This window comes from Abramis brama (genome assembly GCF_963993115.1).
Source record: "Abramis brama genome assembly, chromosome: 20".
In the NCBI taxonomy this organism is placed as follows: domain Eukaryota; kingdom Metazoa; phylum Chordata; class Actinopteri; order Cypriniformes; family Leuciscidae; genus Abramis; species Abramis brama.
In genome coordinates, this window is record NC_139982.1 from 16,457,286 (window position 1) to 16,477,298 (window position 20,013).

Genomic DNA, 20,013 nt, shown 5'->3' on the forward strand with positions numbered 1-20,013 from the left:
TGTCATAAAATATGATATTCTGGTCTTTAAATTTAACAAGTCTATGAATATTTTTTACCAGTTTTATGTTCCACAAGGCAAAAATCAAAAGTCTAATCACGTAGAAAAGTAATAACACACTTTTCCTCAATAAGCCACAGAAGATATCATTCATGTCTATAGCACAAACAGTGCAGTATGAGCCGCACAGCAAAATGTAATACAGTTAGAGGATTGTTCGAATCATTAACCCTAATTATGGCAGTAATGATCCTATATGAGCCTTATATGCAAATATGAACTTTAGCAACCACCAGTAATAAATGGATCCTCTTTAAACACTGTAAAAAGCTTTTCTGTCATTTTGGTCATTTCTCTTTTTTTGGGACAATGGCTAATGCAGCAGTTTTGTTGTCAGAGCCATAGTTACTATGGTAAATTTGTGCATACATTACAGGAAAAACAGTTACTAATTAATTGATATCCTGCTGAGAGGAAGATGATGCGGAATGAAGCATCTGCCAGAAAGTTTTATTCATCATTTTATTAATAATGTACTCTTTTTTTATTTTATTTTTAGGAAAAAACAGCCTAATATAAAGCACATTATTTATTTTCCAGTAATTCTTTGGGGAAGTGCACCACTCGCTTAATTTAACTGTGTATATTTAGGCTACTGCGCAGTGTGGGTGTGACCGAAACCAATTCTCACTCATTAGGGGGCTTTGGAGTGGTGTTAATGTTCTGCCGAGATGCATGATTGTTTCGATATTGGCATAATGCCTCATAATGAATCAAAACAGTGTTTAAATTGTTTTCTGCAAACTCCATGAGAACAGAGGTTTTTCAATGACAGTAATTCATTATCATAAGTATCGACAGATCGCACAGTTCAAAATCATTTCAAACTAACTACTCACCCTCATGCCATTCCAATGACTTTAATTCTTCTGTTAAACACAAAGGACATATTTTGATTGACGTACTGGTCACTCTTTTCCATTAATTACAATAAATGTGGACCAAAGCTTTAAACAGGCACCATGAAAGTATCTTTGAAATATTATAAAAGTAGTTCATGAAAGAATCATTCAGACTGGATAAAAAGATCAGACAAAAAAAAAAAAATAATCAGAAATGGCTATTTCTCTTATGAATGAACCAATGAGCGCCAGTGCTAAGATTTTTTGTTTTAAAAAAAACAACTAAACTTTTGATCTCAAACCTAACAAATACACTACCAGTCAAAAGACTGGTACAATTACAGTTTTTAACAGCTTTTTATGTTTCTGAAGAAGTCTCTTCTGCTTACCAAGGCTGCATTTATTTGAACAAAAATACAGTAAAAACAGTATTATTGTGAAATATTATTAGATTTAAAATAACTGTTTTCTATTTTAATATATTTTCAAATGTAATTTATTCCTGTGATGGTAAAGCTGAATTTCAGCATCAATACTCCAGTCTTTAGTGTCACATGATCCTTCAGAAATCATTCTAATAATATGATTTGCTCCTCAAGAAATCCTATTAATATGAAAACCATTTTTGCTGTTTAATATTTTTGTGGGAACTATGACACACTTCCATTCAAAGGTTCGGGGTAAGTAAGATTAAAAAAAGAAGAAGAAATGAAGACTCTTCAGCAAAAACTCATTAAATTGATTATAAGGTGACAGTAAATACATTTATAACGGTACTAAATATTTAAATTTCAAATAAATCCCGGGAAGAGAACACAGGCACAGCAAGACAACAGAATATCAAAATAGGATTCCATGAAACAGACACAGGGAATCATGACAATTTCACATTATTACAGTTTCACTGTATTTTTCATCAAATAAATGCCGCTTTGGAGAGCATAACGTACTTTTTTCAAAAACATTTTTAAAAAATCGTATTATTTCAAACTTTTGACCGGTAGAGTATATTCAGAAGATTTTGAACAAGTCATATGGTGACTTTTTTTTGTCAAGCTTCACATACCTAGTTCTCTTTCTTTCTTTTTTTTTATTATATCAAGAAATTAAATTTCACCTCCTGTGTTTCACAGAACAAAGAAAGTCATATGGTTTCGGAACAGCAAAAAAATAAAAACAGACGCTTTTACATTTTTGGGGATACTTGCAGAAGTTTTAGTTCTTGTAGTCACTTGAAGCTCTCTGCTTGGCTGGAATGTATGGGAAGGGAGTTTGTGTGCTTTTATCAGAAACAGTTTGCGTACTGCAGCTACGGAGGGCTCTTTTCTTCGAGTCTGGGCTGGAGTAAGTTTTACGTTTACATGTGGGAGTCAAAAACCTTGGAGGTGAAGATGAAAACACAGAATCTGTGGACGACAGCCTTGATGATCTCATTCCACCTCTATCTTCATTGTAATCATCATCGCAGCACAGTGCATGATATAGCGTCTTGTCGTAAGAATGGATCCTTCCTCCAGATCCAAAGAGCCAGGAGGCTTTAGTGCTGTTTGGGGCCTTTAATGGTCCATTGAGGGCGGGTAAGTCTCCACAGCTCCTGCGGTAGAGGTCTAACTCTTGCTTCTTGGCTATGGTTGGGTTACGGAGAGGATTGTGCAGTAAAAGGTTGTCGGATAATGTCTCATTGTGCAAGAGGTCACCACGGTCCTCGTTGCAGCTCACTAGTGTCAGGTCATCCTCTGAGTCAAGGTCGATATCTGATGTTAACTTGTCAATTTGTGCCACAACCTGAATGGAAAAAGAGAAAATTGAATAAATGTTATGAAATAACTCTCATAACTATATCTGAAGCTTTTGTTCACTCTTAAAGGGATAGTTCACTCAAAAAAGCATATTCGGTAACACTTTATAATAACTGCACGCTATTAATCATTAGTTAAGCATTAGTAAACAGTTAATTCGTCATTTATAAAGCATTAATAGACATTAATAAGCAGTTTATAAATACAGTTATAAATGCTTTGTTCTTGATTTATAAGCATATCTATAATGTGTTTAATAATTGTATTTTCATACTTTATTAATGAACAATTTATCATTTCTAAATGAAGTATAGCATTATTTACAAACCGGTTATTTAGGAGTTGTCAGTGGTTCATAAGATCACTTAGAAAATGTGAGTAAATGATTAAAAACTGTTTAAATACATATTATTATTCAGACATATAGTAATAGTTACTTTGTGTGTTAATAAATGCTTTATTAACATGTATTTCCACTGTAATTCAGGGTTAATTCAGGTAGTTATAAAGCATTTAGTAGTGGTCAGTTAACTATTTTTGTGAGCTTATCTAAAGTGAGGACTAGTTATGCCTTGTAAAGCATTTATAAAGGAGATTTAAAGGCTGTTAAATATTTGTATGTTCTGTATCACTGTGTTGTGTTTGTTTCCTTTTTCTGTTTAGAAGATAACTGAGTCTTTAAATCTCCTTTATAAATGCTTTTCCCTCACTTGAGTAGATGAGCTCACAAAAATAGTGAACTGACCACTACTAAATGCTTTATAACTACCTGAATCTACTACATTTACTTACACTTTCTAAGTGATCTTATTAATCAATGACAACACCTAGTTTGTAAATAATGGTAAATAATCTAACTGGTTTGTAAATAATGCTATACTTCATTTAGAAATTATAAATTGATCATTAATAAAGTATGAAAATACAATTATTAAACACATTATAGATATGCTTATAAATCAAGAATAAAGCATTTATAGCTGTATTTATAAACTGCTTATTAATGTCCATTAATGCTTAATAAATGCTGAATTAACTGTTTAGAAATGCTTAAAGGGTTAGTTCACCCAAAAATGAAAACTTTGTCAGTAATTACCCTCATGTTGTTCCAACCGCGTAAGACCTTCGCTCATCTTCGGAACACAAATTAAGATATTTTTGATTAAATCTGAGAGCTGGATCACTGCTCCATAGGCTTCTAAGACACTATAACTTGCTGGTCCAGAAAATGAATTAAAGACATCGTTAATATAGTCCAAGTGACTCCAGTGGCTCAATCTTAAGTTTATAAAGCTTGTGCGCAAAACCCCCCAAAAATAACGACTTTATTCCACTTCTTCATTTCCTTCTCTCTGGGCCTCGAGTTTTTTCACGTAGTGTTTAAGCGTAGCGCGTCAGTGTTGTACGTCTCACGCATCACACACATGACCAGCGTCGCCCAATAGTGAGCCTACGTGGTGGCGTGCGACACAGACGCGCTACGCTTAAACACTACGTGAAAAGACTCGAGGCCCAGAGAGAAGGAAATGAAAAGTGGAATAAAGTCATTATTTTTGTTTGTTTTTGCGCACAAAAAGTATTCTCGTCGCTTTATAAACTTAAGATTGAGCCACTGTAGTCACTTGGACTATATTAACGACGTCTTTAATGCATTTTCTGGGCCAGCAAGTTATAATGTCTTAGAAGCCTATGGAGGAGTGAGCCAGCTCTCAGATTTCATCAAAAATATCTTAATTTGTGTTCCGAAGATGAACGAAGGTCTTACGGGGTTGGAACAACATGAGGGTGAGTAATTACTGACAGAATTTTCATTTTTGGGTGAACTAACCCTTTAACTAATGATTAATAGCATGCAGTTATTATAAAGTGTTACCGAATATTCTGCCGGCTTATGTCGTTTCAAACCAGTTTGAACTTCTTTCTCCTTTGGAATACAATATTTTTTAAAGTCGGCATGAAGTGGAAGTTGCAATAGTCAACCGTCAGTAGGGCATAAACAGATTGCACAAAATGTTCATATACGACTTATCCACTAAATAGTCACCAAAACGCAAAATAGTTACAAATTGCCATCAAAGTGAAAAAATCCCATATTCAAGGTGGAACTTGTGCCAATTCTATTGACCAGAATGTTATAGAGATTTTGGGGTGCACTTTTTTAACTAGTGCCAGTAAACAACCACCCCGAACACCACAGCAGCAACGCTAAAAATCACTCAGAATGGCTGAGCAAGCACATCACAACGCCCTGGAATTCCATTCAACTTTAAACATCCAGTTTCTTAGTGTTGATGAAAAGACCAAGACCTGAAGAATGTCTGCAGTTTCATAGTTCATGTGGCTGAGCATAAGCCATAAATGAGTAATATACAGTGTGTGTATATATATATAGGCTATATACATATATGTATATATATATATATATATATATATATATATATATATATATATATATATATATATATATATAGGCTATGCATCTATCCTTTCTATCTTTATTCCCCCATCTCACCCCATTTCACCCACTGGCATTGGAATATTTAATATCTGTTTGTGCTGAAGGGAATTTGTCCTGCTGTGCTAGTAACTGCATCTTACATAAGAACTCAACCATACGCTTATCAATATTCCTTCTCTTGCTTTACCCAGCTCCTTTTCTGAGCAGGGTCTCAAGGCTGGTGCACACAATTCAAAGACAAAACAAGGCACAGGAGTTGCGATACCACAGATGGAAGCCTCTTTGATCAGAAAGTCTGTCTGTAGATTTTAATAAGATTATGTAACATACATATATGGTTATCTATGACGGGATGGCGTTCAGATTTAATACATCTTTAATCAATTTTAAGCAGCTTAGTATGCTATTTATGATGCAGTTATGTTGGATTTTGATTTTGATGATAAAACACTGCGTTTGGATTAAAAAATCAGAGTTATTAATGACAGACTGTTCTGTTTTTCGCTGCTTCTGATTTTGATGAGGTCAGTGCTTTGCTGCTGCCAAACTTTCTCATCGTATTCAATCTAGGATGTTGCAGTATTGAGTGTTTATAATAGCAGACCGGCTATTCAGCGGCAAGCCACAGGCTTTTTGGCTGTTGTGATTCGGTAATGAGCAGTCAAATGTAAACAGGAATAGCCCAAATGACAGGCATTGAAAAGTCCAAATATCCATTCACAACGCACCTGCTGCTCGAAAGTGCACACAATACGTTAACAATACCAAGATTTTTGCAATGCAGACAAGTGAGGACTGTACAAACATAATGTACTGTATTTACGAGTATATATATCGAACACTGCCAAGTAGGATAAGCGCTGTGCGGTTATCAGAGAGATACATTTTTGGGACACCACTGAAAGGTCCTGTCTGGGGGAGGTATTAGATCATCTCTCATGGGGTTGTGCCCTGATGTGCGCGCTGCTGTCAGACAGTTCATGTTTAATGCATTCTTGCCATCCACACACAACTGATCGGAGATCAGAGTGCTGCTACACTGTGGAGGGCGGTGTGACATTTCCCTGACAAAAAAGACATTTATTCAAATGTGCTATTTGTATACTTCTTTTAAACTTAAAACAAGAAAGTATTTCAGTCTACTTTTTATGTATGTCTCAAAAAATATACTTAAATTGCACTTAAGTATATCCTTGACTTATACTGACAGAAAAATCTAATTTGGCCTAAACTTGTACTTAATCAACGATCAAATCAATTCCCCATGGAGAAAATCAAACCCCACTCTTCATTTTTTCTTGTTGGTTTCATTCGGATATAAACACAATAGTGAAGAAAGTATTTTTGTTTGATATACTATCAGTCGTCTTGGACTTGACACTGACATCTAGTGGCGTGGAGGCCTCATCATGCAGAGGTTTTCAGTTACCAATGCAATTTTTCAAGGCATTATTCGCAGTTAGCCATGATGAATTTATTTCCGTGATTGAAGTGTCCAATAATGGGACATTACAAAGATAAAGTTAGTCAAATACTTGTGATCTCAAAATGGCGGCTCCCATGAGGCGACCCTCTCCATGTAAAATAAACAGTATTTTTTTAACCAAGATCATGACTGGCATCACCATCTCATATGAATGTACATAGTTTAACACATTTTTCAAAAGATCTCTTCATTCCTTTTCTGAACTATAACAATTTATGACAGATGTTTTACAAAAAAAAAGAAGTTATAAAAGTTATGTTTCAGAACTTATAATAAAGGTCCCAATAAAAGCAATAACAAAATAGAAAAAGTCTATTTAGAGGATTGTTTAAATCCCCTATCTAAATCTAATCATGTAGCCGGTGCAATAAATTCCATTCCATTCTAAAAGTTGCCACCCAAATGTTTTTTATTTATTTATTTATTTTATCCGCTTTGTCTCACAGTCATCCTACCTGCAGAACCTCGGGTCTTGGTGTCAGATAATTGCCAAACCCTCCCAGAAGGCTTTTAAACAGAGTGTGTTTGGAACAGAGTGTGAGTCAGAACAAGCTTTTGACAAGCACTGCGAGAGGAAGCCTGATTTGAAAGCAGTAAGAAAGACCCATCACCACTACTGGGCTTCTTTAGCGATTGATTTTTTTTTTACCTGGAGGCTGGCTGGAGACTCTGAAAGAAACTATTAGATTTAAAAACAGATTCTATCCTCATACATTTTTCATCAAGCATTGCTGACTTCCCATATATTTGCTCTGAAAATAATCTCCATATACATTATCTTAGGCCTATCTATCTACATATATATGTATGCATTTGGCAGATGTTTTTATCCAAAGCAACTTACATTGCATTCCAGGTATATACTATCCCAGCTAACGGGAACATTCTCAGAACTTTGACAAATGTTCTGGCAAGGATCTCTCCAAGTTATGAACAAATGTTCTTGCAGTAACGTTTATAGAATGGTCATTAAAAGTTGTCTGACCTTAAATGTTTCCACAAAAACATTATTAATACTTTGGGCTGTTGAATGCTTGATTCTGATTGGTTGACGAACGTTCTAAGGTGTGCAATTATTGTCAGGGAAACAGCTAAAGTAGTTCCAGGCAGGTCTTTGCCGCATTACAGTTCCATATCACCTCGCCATTTCAAAGGTCCTTACAGCCAACAACATGATGATTTTATCAGTAAAATAGTTTAACAATTTAAAATCTACATGATATTTTCCCCTACATGTATGAGGTTATAACGGCACTGTTCAAAGAGCAGATAAACTTACAGTTTCGCTATTAGTAGAGACGCTGCTGCCGAACAGTAGCTATGTTTCCATCCACACGTTTTTATCCAAATTAAGTGATATCGAATGATATCGAAAATGCCTTATGAAAACAGTAAAATTCGACTGAATATCATGAATATCGACTCAAATGAAATACGTTCGGTCTCCTCGGATTTTATCTTGATCGATATACGGCTTATGCGATAAACGCTGATGGAAACGTTATTTGCCGAATATCGTCGGGCATTTACGTGCATCTGCATCATCATAGCAATGTGTTGATAGCGTCGTTGTTTTCTTATTATAGCTTGATATGTCGCTATCAGCTGGTGCAATATTGATCATTTGTTGGTAGATGGCGCGATCCATTTTGTCTAGCAAAACTTTGTTCGCAAATGTTTGCTTGAATGTTGTGCGATTCAGTGCGAAAATGAATGGAAACACCTTAAAATGTCTCAAATCAATTCGATATACCAATTTGATCTCAAAGCAGCATGTGACGTCATTACGCACAGGTTTTTATTAGCTTTAAAGCCGTTGGATGGAAACACACTTTCACCAGCTTTATTCGCATGAGTTTTTTTTACCGAACTTCAGATAATTCGATTGACAAGTGGATGGAAACTTAGCTACTGTTGAGAGACGCACAGACTGAAGTAATTCACATGGCTTAATCTCTCTCTCTCTCTCTCTCTCTCTCTCTCTCGCTCTCGCTCTCGCTCTCTCTCTAACTGCATTAATATCTTCATTAGTCTGCTATCAGTGGCTGAAGCCTCCGTTACTAGCTCTAAAATGACATTTTGAAATTAGCAACGGAGGCTTGGGATGAGATTGAAAAGAAATTAGTCCCACACACAAGAACGTTTTAAGGACAAAACCTGACAAACGTCTTATAATACATCATCTGAACAATGCTTTGAGGTGTCACTGTAGTATAAGCGGAATAATTGACTCCGGCCCATTGAATTATTGAAAAATAATTCCATGCATTGCTCGGGTGTGCATTATTTTTCTAATAATTCAACGGCCTGTCGTCAGTTATGCCTTACATAGTTCATTTAACCTTTTTTCCAGGAAAGTTTTAGTTGGACGTTTGTCAAATATTTTTTAAATGTTACTACTTGTTTCAGAACATTCATGGAACATAATAAAATGGAATGATGGAATGGTCCCTTAACATTCACTTAACCAAGAAAAAACTTTTTTTAAACATAAAAATTGGACATTTTGAACATTCAGAGAACGTTCTGAAGCAACATTTTCAAGTTGTTATGCTAATTACTTGTTCTGATATACAATATTGCTAACAATTTATAGTTATAGTTATAGGTAATTAAAGAGACAGTGACCCCTTTAAGTAGTTTACATTTATTTTAAAGTAGTGTGTAAGCTACTTGAGTAGTCAAGCTACTCTTTTGAAAAAAGCTTCACTACAAAGGCTACTAACAAAACTTAGCTAATACTTTTCAAAAGGTTAGCCTGGCTGATTATAAGAAGCTTGAGGCTTAACAACCAATATTTTCAAAAACATCAACCAACATTGACATCAGCTTTCCCATTAGTGTAGTTTACACCATTGTACTGTAAATAATAACAATAAAATAAAAGTCAGTCCGGTTAAAAATTGCTGATCTCTTTTTAAATTTTATTTTATTGTATATAAACATATTTGATATTTACAATAGAAAATAGAGAAGGCCCAGACAGGATTTGTGTAAGTGCGGTTTTTGGCGGGAAATCAGTGGAATTATATGCAATGGATTTAAACATGATAAAATATGTTAAATGGAGCTGAAAGTACTACACTTTTATTGCTAGCTAAAGCATGATCAAATTTGCCAAAAATATTAACAAACATGAAAAGAACTTAAGACGTCTGCATAATTCTGTGTGGATAGATCAAGCAAAGGCGTATAATTGAGCAGTGTACTGGTTACACTTGGCAGCAAAGAATTCAGATTCGTGACAAATGTTTGGCTGTTATCTATGGAATAAAAGACAGCTGAAAGACAGATGAGCGTGTGGCAAAACTAATAACCATAACAAGATGTCAGTAGTAACAATAAGGCTCTGCTGCAAGGTGTGAGTGACAGATGGAGGTGTTAACTCAGGCAAGAGCGGCAGAGCTATCGGTGGTGCCTGAACTTGGCCAAGGAGACAAATGAGACAAATCCAGAGGAGCTGTGACTGAGATGATGAGACAAATGCCAGTCTGGGACACTCATAGACTCAGTGACAGTAATGAGGCAGATAGATATCCACCCGAGGAAAGCGATTAATTAAGGAGATGTCCTCTCACATAATGCTGAAAGCAATCGCCCAGCACAAAGGGAGATAACTGCAAAAGAGATGAGACGTTGACAGGTGAGAAGATGAGGAAATCAGATTCGCTCCCGCGCATGTCGGCCCATTGTCTGATTCGCTGGGTGATAATTAGGCATCACAGATGACATCTTGCTTGCATGGGGTGTCACGGTGTGTGTGGGGGGTGTCATCCTGCAAGCCTTTCTCCTTGTTAATCTATCTGTTGGTTGCTGTTTGGGTGACAAGCTGTCCAGTCAACAGCCCCTAGATGGACATACCACTGGGGCATGGATGTATTTGTGACCTTGTGTATGATTATGAAACGTACCCACTGTATTTGTGTCTATTGGTTTGTGTATAGATAGCAAGTATGCATTCAGTAGTCGCTTTTAGACCAGAAACCAAAGTATTAAAGTAGTAAACATTATGAATGCTAACCAGTCGATTGCAAGATTGCAGTCCCATTGTTCCTGTGTTCCTGAAATGGTAACAAACCCCAGTACACAAGGGGGCGATAGAGTTACCTTCATACGTCTATGCCAGGGATGGGCAACTTCGGTTCTGGAGGGCCACTCTCCTACAGAGTTTATTTCCATCCCTAATCAGACACACCTTCTAAACAATCTGGTGACTTTGGATATATTTTGATTAGGGATGGAGCTAAACTCTGCAGGACAGTGGCTCTCCCCCTAGTCAATGCCATTAAACAGGGTGTAAACTACTTACAAACATGTCGACCACTTTTACAATGGTAAAGCAACTTTGAGAATGTGAATGCATACTTTGTGTTGCATTATGAATTGTTTTCAGCAAATTTCAGAATGCAAAAATTCACAAAATCAATCATTCATACCTAGAAGCACTTGCGTACTTGCATAATGTTTCACTACAATGTAGGGATCAGTGCCTTGCTCAAGCTAGATCACCCCTTGTGGGGTTAAAAAAGGAGTGTCCAATCCTGTTCCTGGAGGGACACTCTCCTGCAGAGTTTAGCTCCAATCCTAATCAAACACACCTGAACAAGCTAATCAAGATCTTCAGGATCATAGATATCCATATAAGGCTAGATGTCTTAAGGCGGAGTCACTTCCGGCATCACCGGCGGCCATCTTGCCACAGGGAAGCTGTGAATTAAGGTGAGTGATCAGCATGCACACAAATCCTCTTATCTTGCTGAAATCTTGACAGATTTACAAACGGTTTGGTTTCTTACAAACGTTATTAACGTGGCTATAATTCTTTCATATGGAAGTCCATTGTTATAATTATTCATATGTATGCAGTCAGTGTCATAACTACATCTCTGACATTTATAACAAACCAAACCGTTTGAAAATCGGTAGAAAATTGAGCAAGTTATGGTTATTTAAAAGTACATGCACCATGTTACGAGTGAGCGAGCACCCTGTGGCAAGATGGCCGCCGTGTGCAGACATCGACCTCCATTGGCCAGCAGCGCGCACGAGACATCTAGCCTTTATTATATGATATCTATGTTCAGGATTACTAGAAACTTCCAAGCAAGTGTGTCTGGGGCAAGTTGGAGCTAAACTCTGGAGGACATTGGCCCTCCATGGGAGCAGGATTGGACACCCATGGATTTAAAGGTTTTGGTCACTAGATCTCATCGTCAGACTGTGTTCAAATACATTTTTATCAAATCAATGCCTTAACCATCAAAACATGCCCAAAGCGTGTGCTTTACCTCCCGGAGCTCTTTCGCCACGTCCTTGAGCTCAGCGAGAACTTCCTCCAGCTGTTCCATGACCATCTTAACGTGCCTGCGGATCTCTGCTCTCCGGTCAGGGCTCGTGCTCGGTTCAAATGGTCCTAGCGCTGTGCCGTGAAACATCCTTCACATGGGAATGACAGCAGCAGCGGCAGCCAGGAGGGGACAGGACACTGGACTTCATGTCTGAAGCCCACCACAGTGTTGTTTAAACCTATCTGGATAAAAGACCCATTCTCTGGTCCAAACATCTTCGCATAGCTATTTGTGGCACTGCTGATGTTAGAAAACACCGAATTCAGGCCAGGAACATCTAGTAACTGTCAGTAAATTCAAAAGGAAAACTTTCAAAAAGAAAAAGGGCATCAAGAAAATTGGAAAAGTTTCAGCACTGAAACAAACTGTTCTCAGCAAAGCTTTGATCTTTTCCGTATGATGTTAAATTTAAATCAAATGGTATCATTTTTGGCATGAAAGAAACTTTGTTCTTAAGACAGCCAGAAAATAAATAAGTAAAACGCCCTTTTGAGCTTCTATTTTGAGAGGTTTGTGACGTACCAAAAGTCATCTGTGAATCTTCCATTCATATGCATATGCATCCTCCATTGCAATTCCACGTATTCAGAAATGTTACCATGAAGCATATTTTACATTGAAGAAAAAGCCTTTAATACAGGAGCCATCAGTATTTGATGTGAAGAAAATATGTATCCAAATAGTGCACTAAGAAAAGTAAGAACAAGTCACATTGCCACTCGAGCTGACAGAAAAAGAACGCATCTGGTGTGACACCTGGGAGGACGAGCCAATACTCTGAGATAAAGAGAGTCCCGGACATCCGCTAACCCACTCCAGAAATTGCTCAGGATTTCAGTAGCTTGTCTTCTCTTGGCTTTTGTGGCTTTGGTCCAGAATTGATGCCGTTTTGACTTTTTTTTGCTGCTCCATATGTCTATAAAAAGCTTCCGCAGAGTTGCCAGGCTTTTCCCACTGTGCCCCGTACAGTGCAGCGTATCTCCTACCCCATCTGAGCACGCACAGATAACACTAGAGACGGATGCATGCTCAGCACCTCTCTTCCAATGTTGTCCTCTATCAGTCACTGATGCTCAAGCACTTAGGAAACCTCCCCCTTCCCTCTCTCTCCTCAGTCACTCGCCCTCAAACACTCGCATTTATTTCTATGATCTCTCTTCCATTACTCTTCCCTCCTCTTTCATAGTTGCTACCGTGCACACACCACCCTTTAGTCCCACTCACCCTTGTCCTGTCACTTCCATCCTACTTCCGACAAACACATCAATTCATGTACACTTCCGAGCTCGCTCTCTGCTCAGATCTTTTCAACCACTTGCCACCTCAGTTGGGGAAGCAAATTAATTCAATTCAGTGTTGCAGTGCAGGCTCTTGAATCATGAATGCGACGGCTCTGCAGCAATAGAAGAGGACCAGATTATCCCATTTAGATCGGTAATGAATAGAAGACAAACGCAAGTACATCAGGAAACCGCTCGCCCTGCCATAATTATGTTGAAGGGGATGCTTCAGCCTCCTGTATTCATTTTCCTGTTGCTCTCTTCAAATCACGAATCGACCGGGGGACTGTGTCAGCAAGTTTGAAATTCTAATTTACCTTTCTATAATGATTCTTCAAAACATCCTGCGAGGCTTGTCCTAAACAAAGGCCCTCATTATTTCTTGGGTGTCTCTGGTGGGAACACTGATGAGAACGATTCGCACAACACAAGCAATTGTCTGAATAGTGCATTCAGGCATACAGTGTCGTCTAGAATAGCATATACAATTTGAGATGAAAGTAGAGAGGAAAAGTGTTAAACAAAACACAATCATGTGCTATAAACTTTAATGATACCTCAAATCGTGATGTTACTTTTTGGACCGTTTGGACAGATTTTCCCTTGCGGATGGTAAAATGGGCAAAAACAATGGTATAGTGGCACACGGAATTAGCACTTCTCACATTCCTTTAGAAAATGTTTCTAGTTTGTAAGCATTTGTTGTTTAGATGCTTGACACTTTGAATGATAGCTGGTTCATGGACACTAAATGCATTGAAGTGCTCCATTTTATTAAAAGTTAGAAATAAGGACTAAATGCTGAGCTTTTGAGATTTGCAGCAAGAAATGGGAAGCTAATGCAATCATAATTGCATGTGTGGCAATTCATTCATGCATTTAGGTCTAAGTACTAGTGCCCCAAAATGGTGGTGCAAATTGTTTTGTTGTCATATATGACAGTATATATACTGACTGAATTCTTGTCCTTGAAACAGAATGCTAGCTCAGAATTCTGCCCGTCTCATAGTTAAATGCATCTTACTTCTTTTTGAAAAGACTGAAACAAAACACAGTACCTGATTTCATACAGTCTTTTCACTGAATGCAACTTCAGTGAACATTTTTAAACGTGATTTCATAACAAGGTCTTTCATTTAAAAAGATATGCTGGTTCTGTAAAAAAAAGAGGAAATTGTTGTCACTACTTGACCTTGTATGTTTAGTTCACAGAGCAGCATTTAGTTACCCCCACCCCCCCCCACACCCCCCCACACCCCCACACACCCCCACACACCCATGAGTCAAGGTGCAGAGTTAGAATGACCGTTGGCAATACGAGTGCTTACTTGTCAAGCACATTGTATTGTGGGATATAGTATCCAGTGCATTGTGCTTTATACTGCACATTTTTGCAAAAGTAGTAGATCATCTAGTATTCTATTCATTCACAATTTTTTAAATGATGCTGAGTATACAAACTCTAGCCTATACCCTAAAAAACTGTTAATGTAGAATGGAAGTATACTTCTCTCAGTAAGTGGAGACCAGATGCAATCCACCCAGGCTTTTGGTGCCATCTACTGGTGGATGTGCAATTTTAGCTCTGATGGTTCACATCTTTGATTTTTTTTTTAAGGTAAAAAAAAAAAAAAAATGGGTGTGGAAATGATGGAAAGTTGAGGGGAGAGAAGGGGGTCAGGTACAACAACCCACAACAGACAAACAACATATTCAAATCTACATTAAAATGTGAATGGAAACAGACAAAAAGGAGGCAATATGTCAATAAAAACTTGAAACAAGCTCAAGCTATATGAACTACAAACTTTTCTATAAGTGTTGTCGAATTCCCCGCAGATTTCACACCAAAACCACTCTATTTACTATATTGCTGAATAGGCTATTCACCTGTTTTAGATGGTTTACCAATGCTACAGCCAGTTATTAAAGGGGTCATATAATGCCATTTTTGTACAAGCTAATATGATTCTTTAGGGTCTAAATTAAAAGTTTGTAATATACTTTAATTAAAAATTCTCATTAGTATTGTAAGAAAACACTCATTTTACCTGGTCAAAAACAGCTCTGTTTTCAGCACGCCGTTTAAGTGCATGTGTCTTTAAATGATAATGAGCTTTGCTCACCCCGCCCCTCTGTTCTGTGTGTACACCGTAACACAATAACACAATAACCATAACGCGTCGTTCATTATAAACATGGGATTATGAATTATATTGAGAACGTCGTACATAGAAAACATGCGTAATGTACCCTGAGTGTAAACCTTAGCCGCATTCAACGTGAAGCGTGCTAGCGATTTGCAAAGATTAATATAAATATTAATATAAAGGTTAATAAAACGTTACACTCACTTCTTCTGGAGGTGCAGCAGGAACACGAATAGTTGGTACCGATCCTTTTTTCAGGAGCAGCTTCTTAGCAAAACCAGTTTTATAAAGTTACTGACCCTCGTTTGTAAAGCAGTCTGGTGTGTGAAATGATTCGCGCAAACATGAAAGCACTGACGTTGATCGTGGGGAATATTCCCTTCGAAAACAAAACTCAGCCACTGCGTCTTCAGCGGTTCGGATTTAGGAACATCATGACTGCTGTGTTCCTTATTACACCCAAGAACAGAACACCACAATCGCTTAGACGCCATTCTGCTCATAGACAGTGCTCCAGCGTATCAACAATGACCGCGCCGTTCCGCACGGACTATGATTGACAGCTCGCTCACGAGCGACGGCGGGTCTGTGTTGAAACGCTGCTGTCAATCAACAATCGTGGGAGAGGCTTGATTTGAGATGGGGGGAAAACATATAAGAAGATTTAAAAAAAAACACTGGATAGATTTTTATCATTTTATGATGGTTGTGTACAGGCACTGCCAACACACATTTCAGTACAATCAACTTGTAAAAGTGCATGTACCATTATATGACCCCTTTAAACTTTGAAATACACATTCTGTGTCGGAACGGCGGTTTTTATTTTGGTCTGTGTGACTCCGCCCACTGCCAATTTACCCAATAGTATTAGTGCTTAGAGCGCTGGTGGACTGAAAAGCCATTTGTCTGTGCACCTGAACCAATCAGGCTTCAGTATTTTGGAGAAAACTGAGTTTCTCCATATTGTCAGAAGAATAAACTCCGACTCAGGGTACGTTACATGACAACGATATGCTTAAAACGGAGAAGTTTTTCCTTTGAGTTTTTCACATACAGACGTGACACCATTGCCAAAACAATCCCCATTTACACGGATCCACGACTAAAAACCCAGTATTCTGCTGCCAGGCCATTAGATGGTGATGAAACACTGAACATGTAATAAGTAACATCATTGTCTTAAGTTAAAAGTTAAAAGTTTTACGTTTTTAGTTGAAAACGGTGTCGTGTAAACAGCCCCTCAATGTGAGTGAACCGTATCGAAAGGGAACTGCAGCTTTACTGAGCTCAACGGCTCTGGCCAGTAGTGATGGGCGGATCGATCCTTAAGTATCGATACTTCGATACTGACGTGGTATCGAAAAGGATCGATCCTCACATAAAAATATCGATCCAAATGTGTTTTTTTACCAGTAATTTTTTATTAATTTAGCACGCAATTCAGTGCATAAAATAAGCTTCTAAGTGGAAAAATAATCGAATGTTAGCGGATAATTGTGTAGGATCATTTATATACTGTCTATGTGTAGGATAGAACTTTTTCTCCTAGTCATCTGGATACAAGACGAAACCAATCAATCACAGAGAGCGTTCGATGCTGGTGCTTCGCTGAGCTCACAGGCCCAGTGCGTTTGGGAAACGAAGCCTTGCTTAGATGACAGAGAAACAATCGGGTTATTTCGCAATAAACAAACCAAAAGTGTACATAACGGTTCAAAATGTTGACGTCAGTAAGATTTTTTTAATGAAATTAATATTTTTATTCAACAAGGATCGATGCATTAATTTGATCAAAAGTGACAGTCAAGGTAGACTGTTAAAAAAAAATCTACTTCATATAAATGCTGTTCTTTCAACTTTGTTCATCAAATATTTCTGTATAAATGTATCATGGTTTCCACAAAATTATGAAACTGTTTTCAACATTGATAATAATAAGAAATGTTTCCTGAGCAGCAAATCAGCATATTAAAATGAAATATCATCATGACTGGATTAATGATGCCGAAAATTCAGCTTTGATCACATGGATAAATTACAGTTTACTATGGCATAGAAAACAGATAGCCTATGTTAAATTGTAATATTACAGTTTTTACTGTAGGCTATTTTTGATCAAATAAATGCAGAAGAGAATTAAAAATCTTACAGACCCCAAACTTTTGAACAGTAGGCTAGTAGTAGGCTAGTACTATAATTAGGGTAGTTTTGTAAAAGTCACTGACTAATTACAGGCGAGTTGAGTGCACAAAATATTTAGGGCTAGTAGTTATGAAAACGTATTCAGATTTAGCATATTAATGATGCATTCACCTCATAAATCATGACACACGGCTCTAGCACAGGAAAGTGCATACAAGTTCAAGTGCATGCTTTTAAAATAAAAAAGTATTGGTATCGGTATCGATATCGGTGATACTGGCCCTGTATTTACTTGGTATCGGATCGATACCGAAATTTGCAGTATCGCCCATCACTACTGGCCAGTTGTGACATTAACTAAACGCTATTGGCTATTTTAAAAAGGGGAGGAGCTGCTCGATATGTCCCGCCCTGTCTTCCGGTTTCCTTACGTCAACACATTTAATAAGGATGCGTGTTTCAAGGCACTTCTGTGAGCCTTTTAAGTGTTTAGTGTTATTTTACTATCATTGAGATACGATTATAGTTAATGATATTTTGAAATTGTTTTTATTTTAATATTTTCCATGTTTATTTTAATTTGACTTATCTGTAGGTCATTTTGTTGTTGTTTGCCATTTTTTATTAGTCTTTAGTTTTTATTAGTCTATAATCTATATCGTTTTTTTTTTTTTTTAAGTTTTAGTTATTTTAGTACATCAATTTAAACTAAATAAAATAAAAAATAAAAATAAGCTGAAATAAAATAAGTTTAAGGTTTTTCTTATTGTATTTTATTTCGGTTAACATTTATTTTATTAAAATAATGAAAATGGGGTTTTATGGTTTTATTTTTAATTGACTATAAAGAATTGGAAGGACACAGAATAAACATTATCTGTTTATTATCCATCAGGGAGAGACAAAATAATATAAAAGTAATACAAACTGAACCAAAAAAATCTCAAACTTCAAAAACAACCACCTTCAGAAATCACAACTATTGAGCTCCATGTTTGCATGATTGTTTGATTTGTAAGTATAGTTTTTTTTCTTGAAACCTAACATGTGGTGTTTACATTGCATTTATTACAAATTAAATACAAATTAAGACGATTAAGCACACTAAACATAGTGGCTGAGGGAAGAAATATGGCTAAATTGATATCAATACAAAATAATTCAAATGTTTGTCCATTAAAACAAAAAAGAGAGATAAAAAATGGAAGCCTGTAAAATGTACCAGACTGTAGTTCTTGTCTCCAAGTCAACAATACATTCCACTGTAGGCTTGACGAAATAATTAACATCTACACACACACATGGCACGAGGTTTGGTTGAATTCACAAATTTACCAAGCACCACACACAACTCACTATACAAAGACAACTATCTGTTTTATGTTACTACTGGCATCTTTCCACTCACTTAACTTTACAGTATGAACAAGGCTTTATCTACTGTTGGAATACATAGGCATAAAGATCAGGGCACAAAAGAACATGGCGGGTCTTGGAAAGGACAGTGACCTTAGCTTTTGCTGGTGCGGCTGAAAAATAGTATTTTTGCTTATGTTATCAAATCATGCATGTCAGATATTGATATTGCTTCTGTCAATGTTTTCTTAGGTAACTGTCAGAAAACAAACAGGTTTAAAACATCCAGTCCACCAGAGGGCGCAACAGGACTATTGATTTCAATCAGGGATGAAACTTCAGCCAAGCTTAGCACAGGAAGTCCAGTCTTACCAAAAAGCCCCACAACTGTGTACTAAGCATCACACAGTGGAACAGTTACGCTTTAAACACTCAAATACACACATTAACGAAATTTTAACAAAAATATCTTTACATTAAACAAAAGAGTACATAGAAAAAGTCCCCAAACATACATGAATAATATCACTGGAATGGGCGTATTAAATGTTTCACAGTTCTTGAAATGATTAAAAGTATTTTACAAGCCTTGATAGACATTGAGATGACATATTACATATACTGTACAATATTATTTAATCCATTTCATTTTCTTTTCTTTATACTCCACTATGAATCAGTTCTACAGTCAACCATGTACTCATCACTAACCAGCTCCTCATAGATAGACTGTAAATTCTGAATTTGAACAACAAAGCTAACTAAATGCTCTACTTTATACAAATCCACAATTTTTCAAGTCTGAAAGATGTTAAATAATCTCTAAATGTTAGTGCTGTCAAATCGATTAATCACGATTAATCGCATCTAAAATCGATTAATCATGATTAATCTGTAAATATATATATATATATATATACACACACACAAACTTTTATGTTAGATGCAATTAATCGCAATAATCGATTTGACAGCACTACTAAATTTATGTAATTCAGGAATTTCACACAGAAATTACCTGTCGATGTGTAATAGAGCAAATATTTTCAGGAAAAGTCAAGAAAAATCATCACAAGTGGACATAATTTT

The 20,013-nt window shown here is 36.8% G+C and overlaps 1 protein-coding gene across 1 annotated transcript; it reads right to left on the reverse strand.

Annotated features, from left to right (window-relative positions):
- Nucleotides 1-363: 363 nt before the first annotated feature.
- Nucleotides 364-13,058, reverse strand: LOC311070310 (inhibitory synaptic factor 1). Its single transcript, XM_084094087.1, has 2 exons — nt 11,934-13,058; nt 364-2,687 (listed from the first exon to the last, which is right to left on the reverse strand). The coding sequence occupies exons 1-2, from the start codon at nt 12,078-12,080 to the stop codon at nt 2,118-2,120; spliced, it is 717 nt and encodes a 238-aa protein (XP_083950213.1). The 5' UTR covers nt 12,081-13,058; the 3' UTR covers nt 364-2,117.
- Between the last annotated feature and the right edge of the window lie 6,955 nt (nt 13,059-20,013).

Coding starts and splice junctions, on each gene's coding strand:
- LOC311070310 (XM_084094087.1), bottom strand. CDS start 12,080: ATGTTTCACGGCACAGCGCTAGGACCATTTGAACCGAGCACGAGCCCT. Junction 2,688..11,933: donor TGGCGAAAGAGCTCCGGGAG/GTAAAGCACACG, acceptor TTTTCCATTCAG/GTTGTGGCACAAATTGACAA.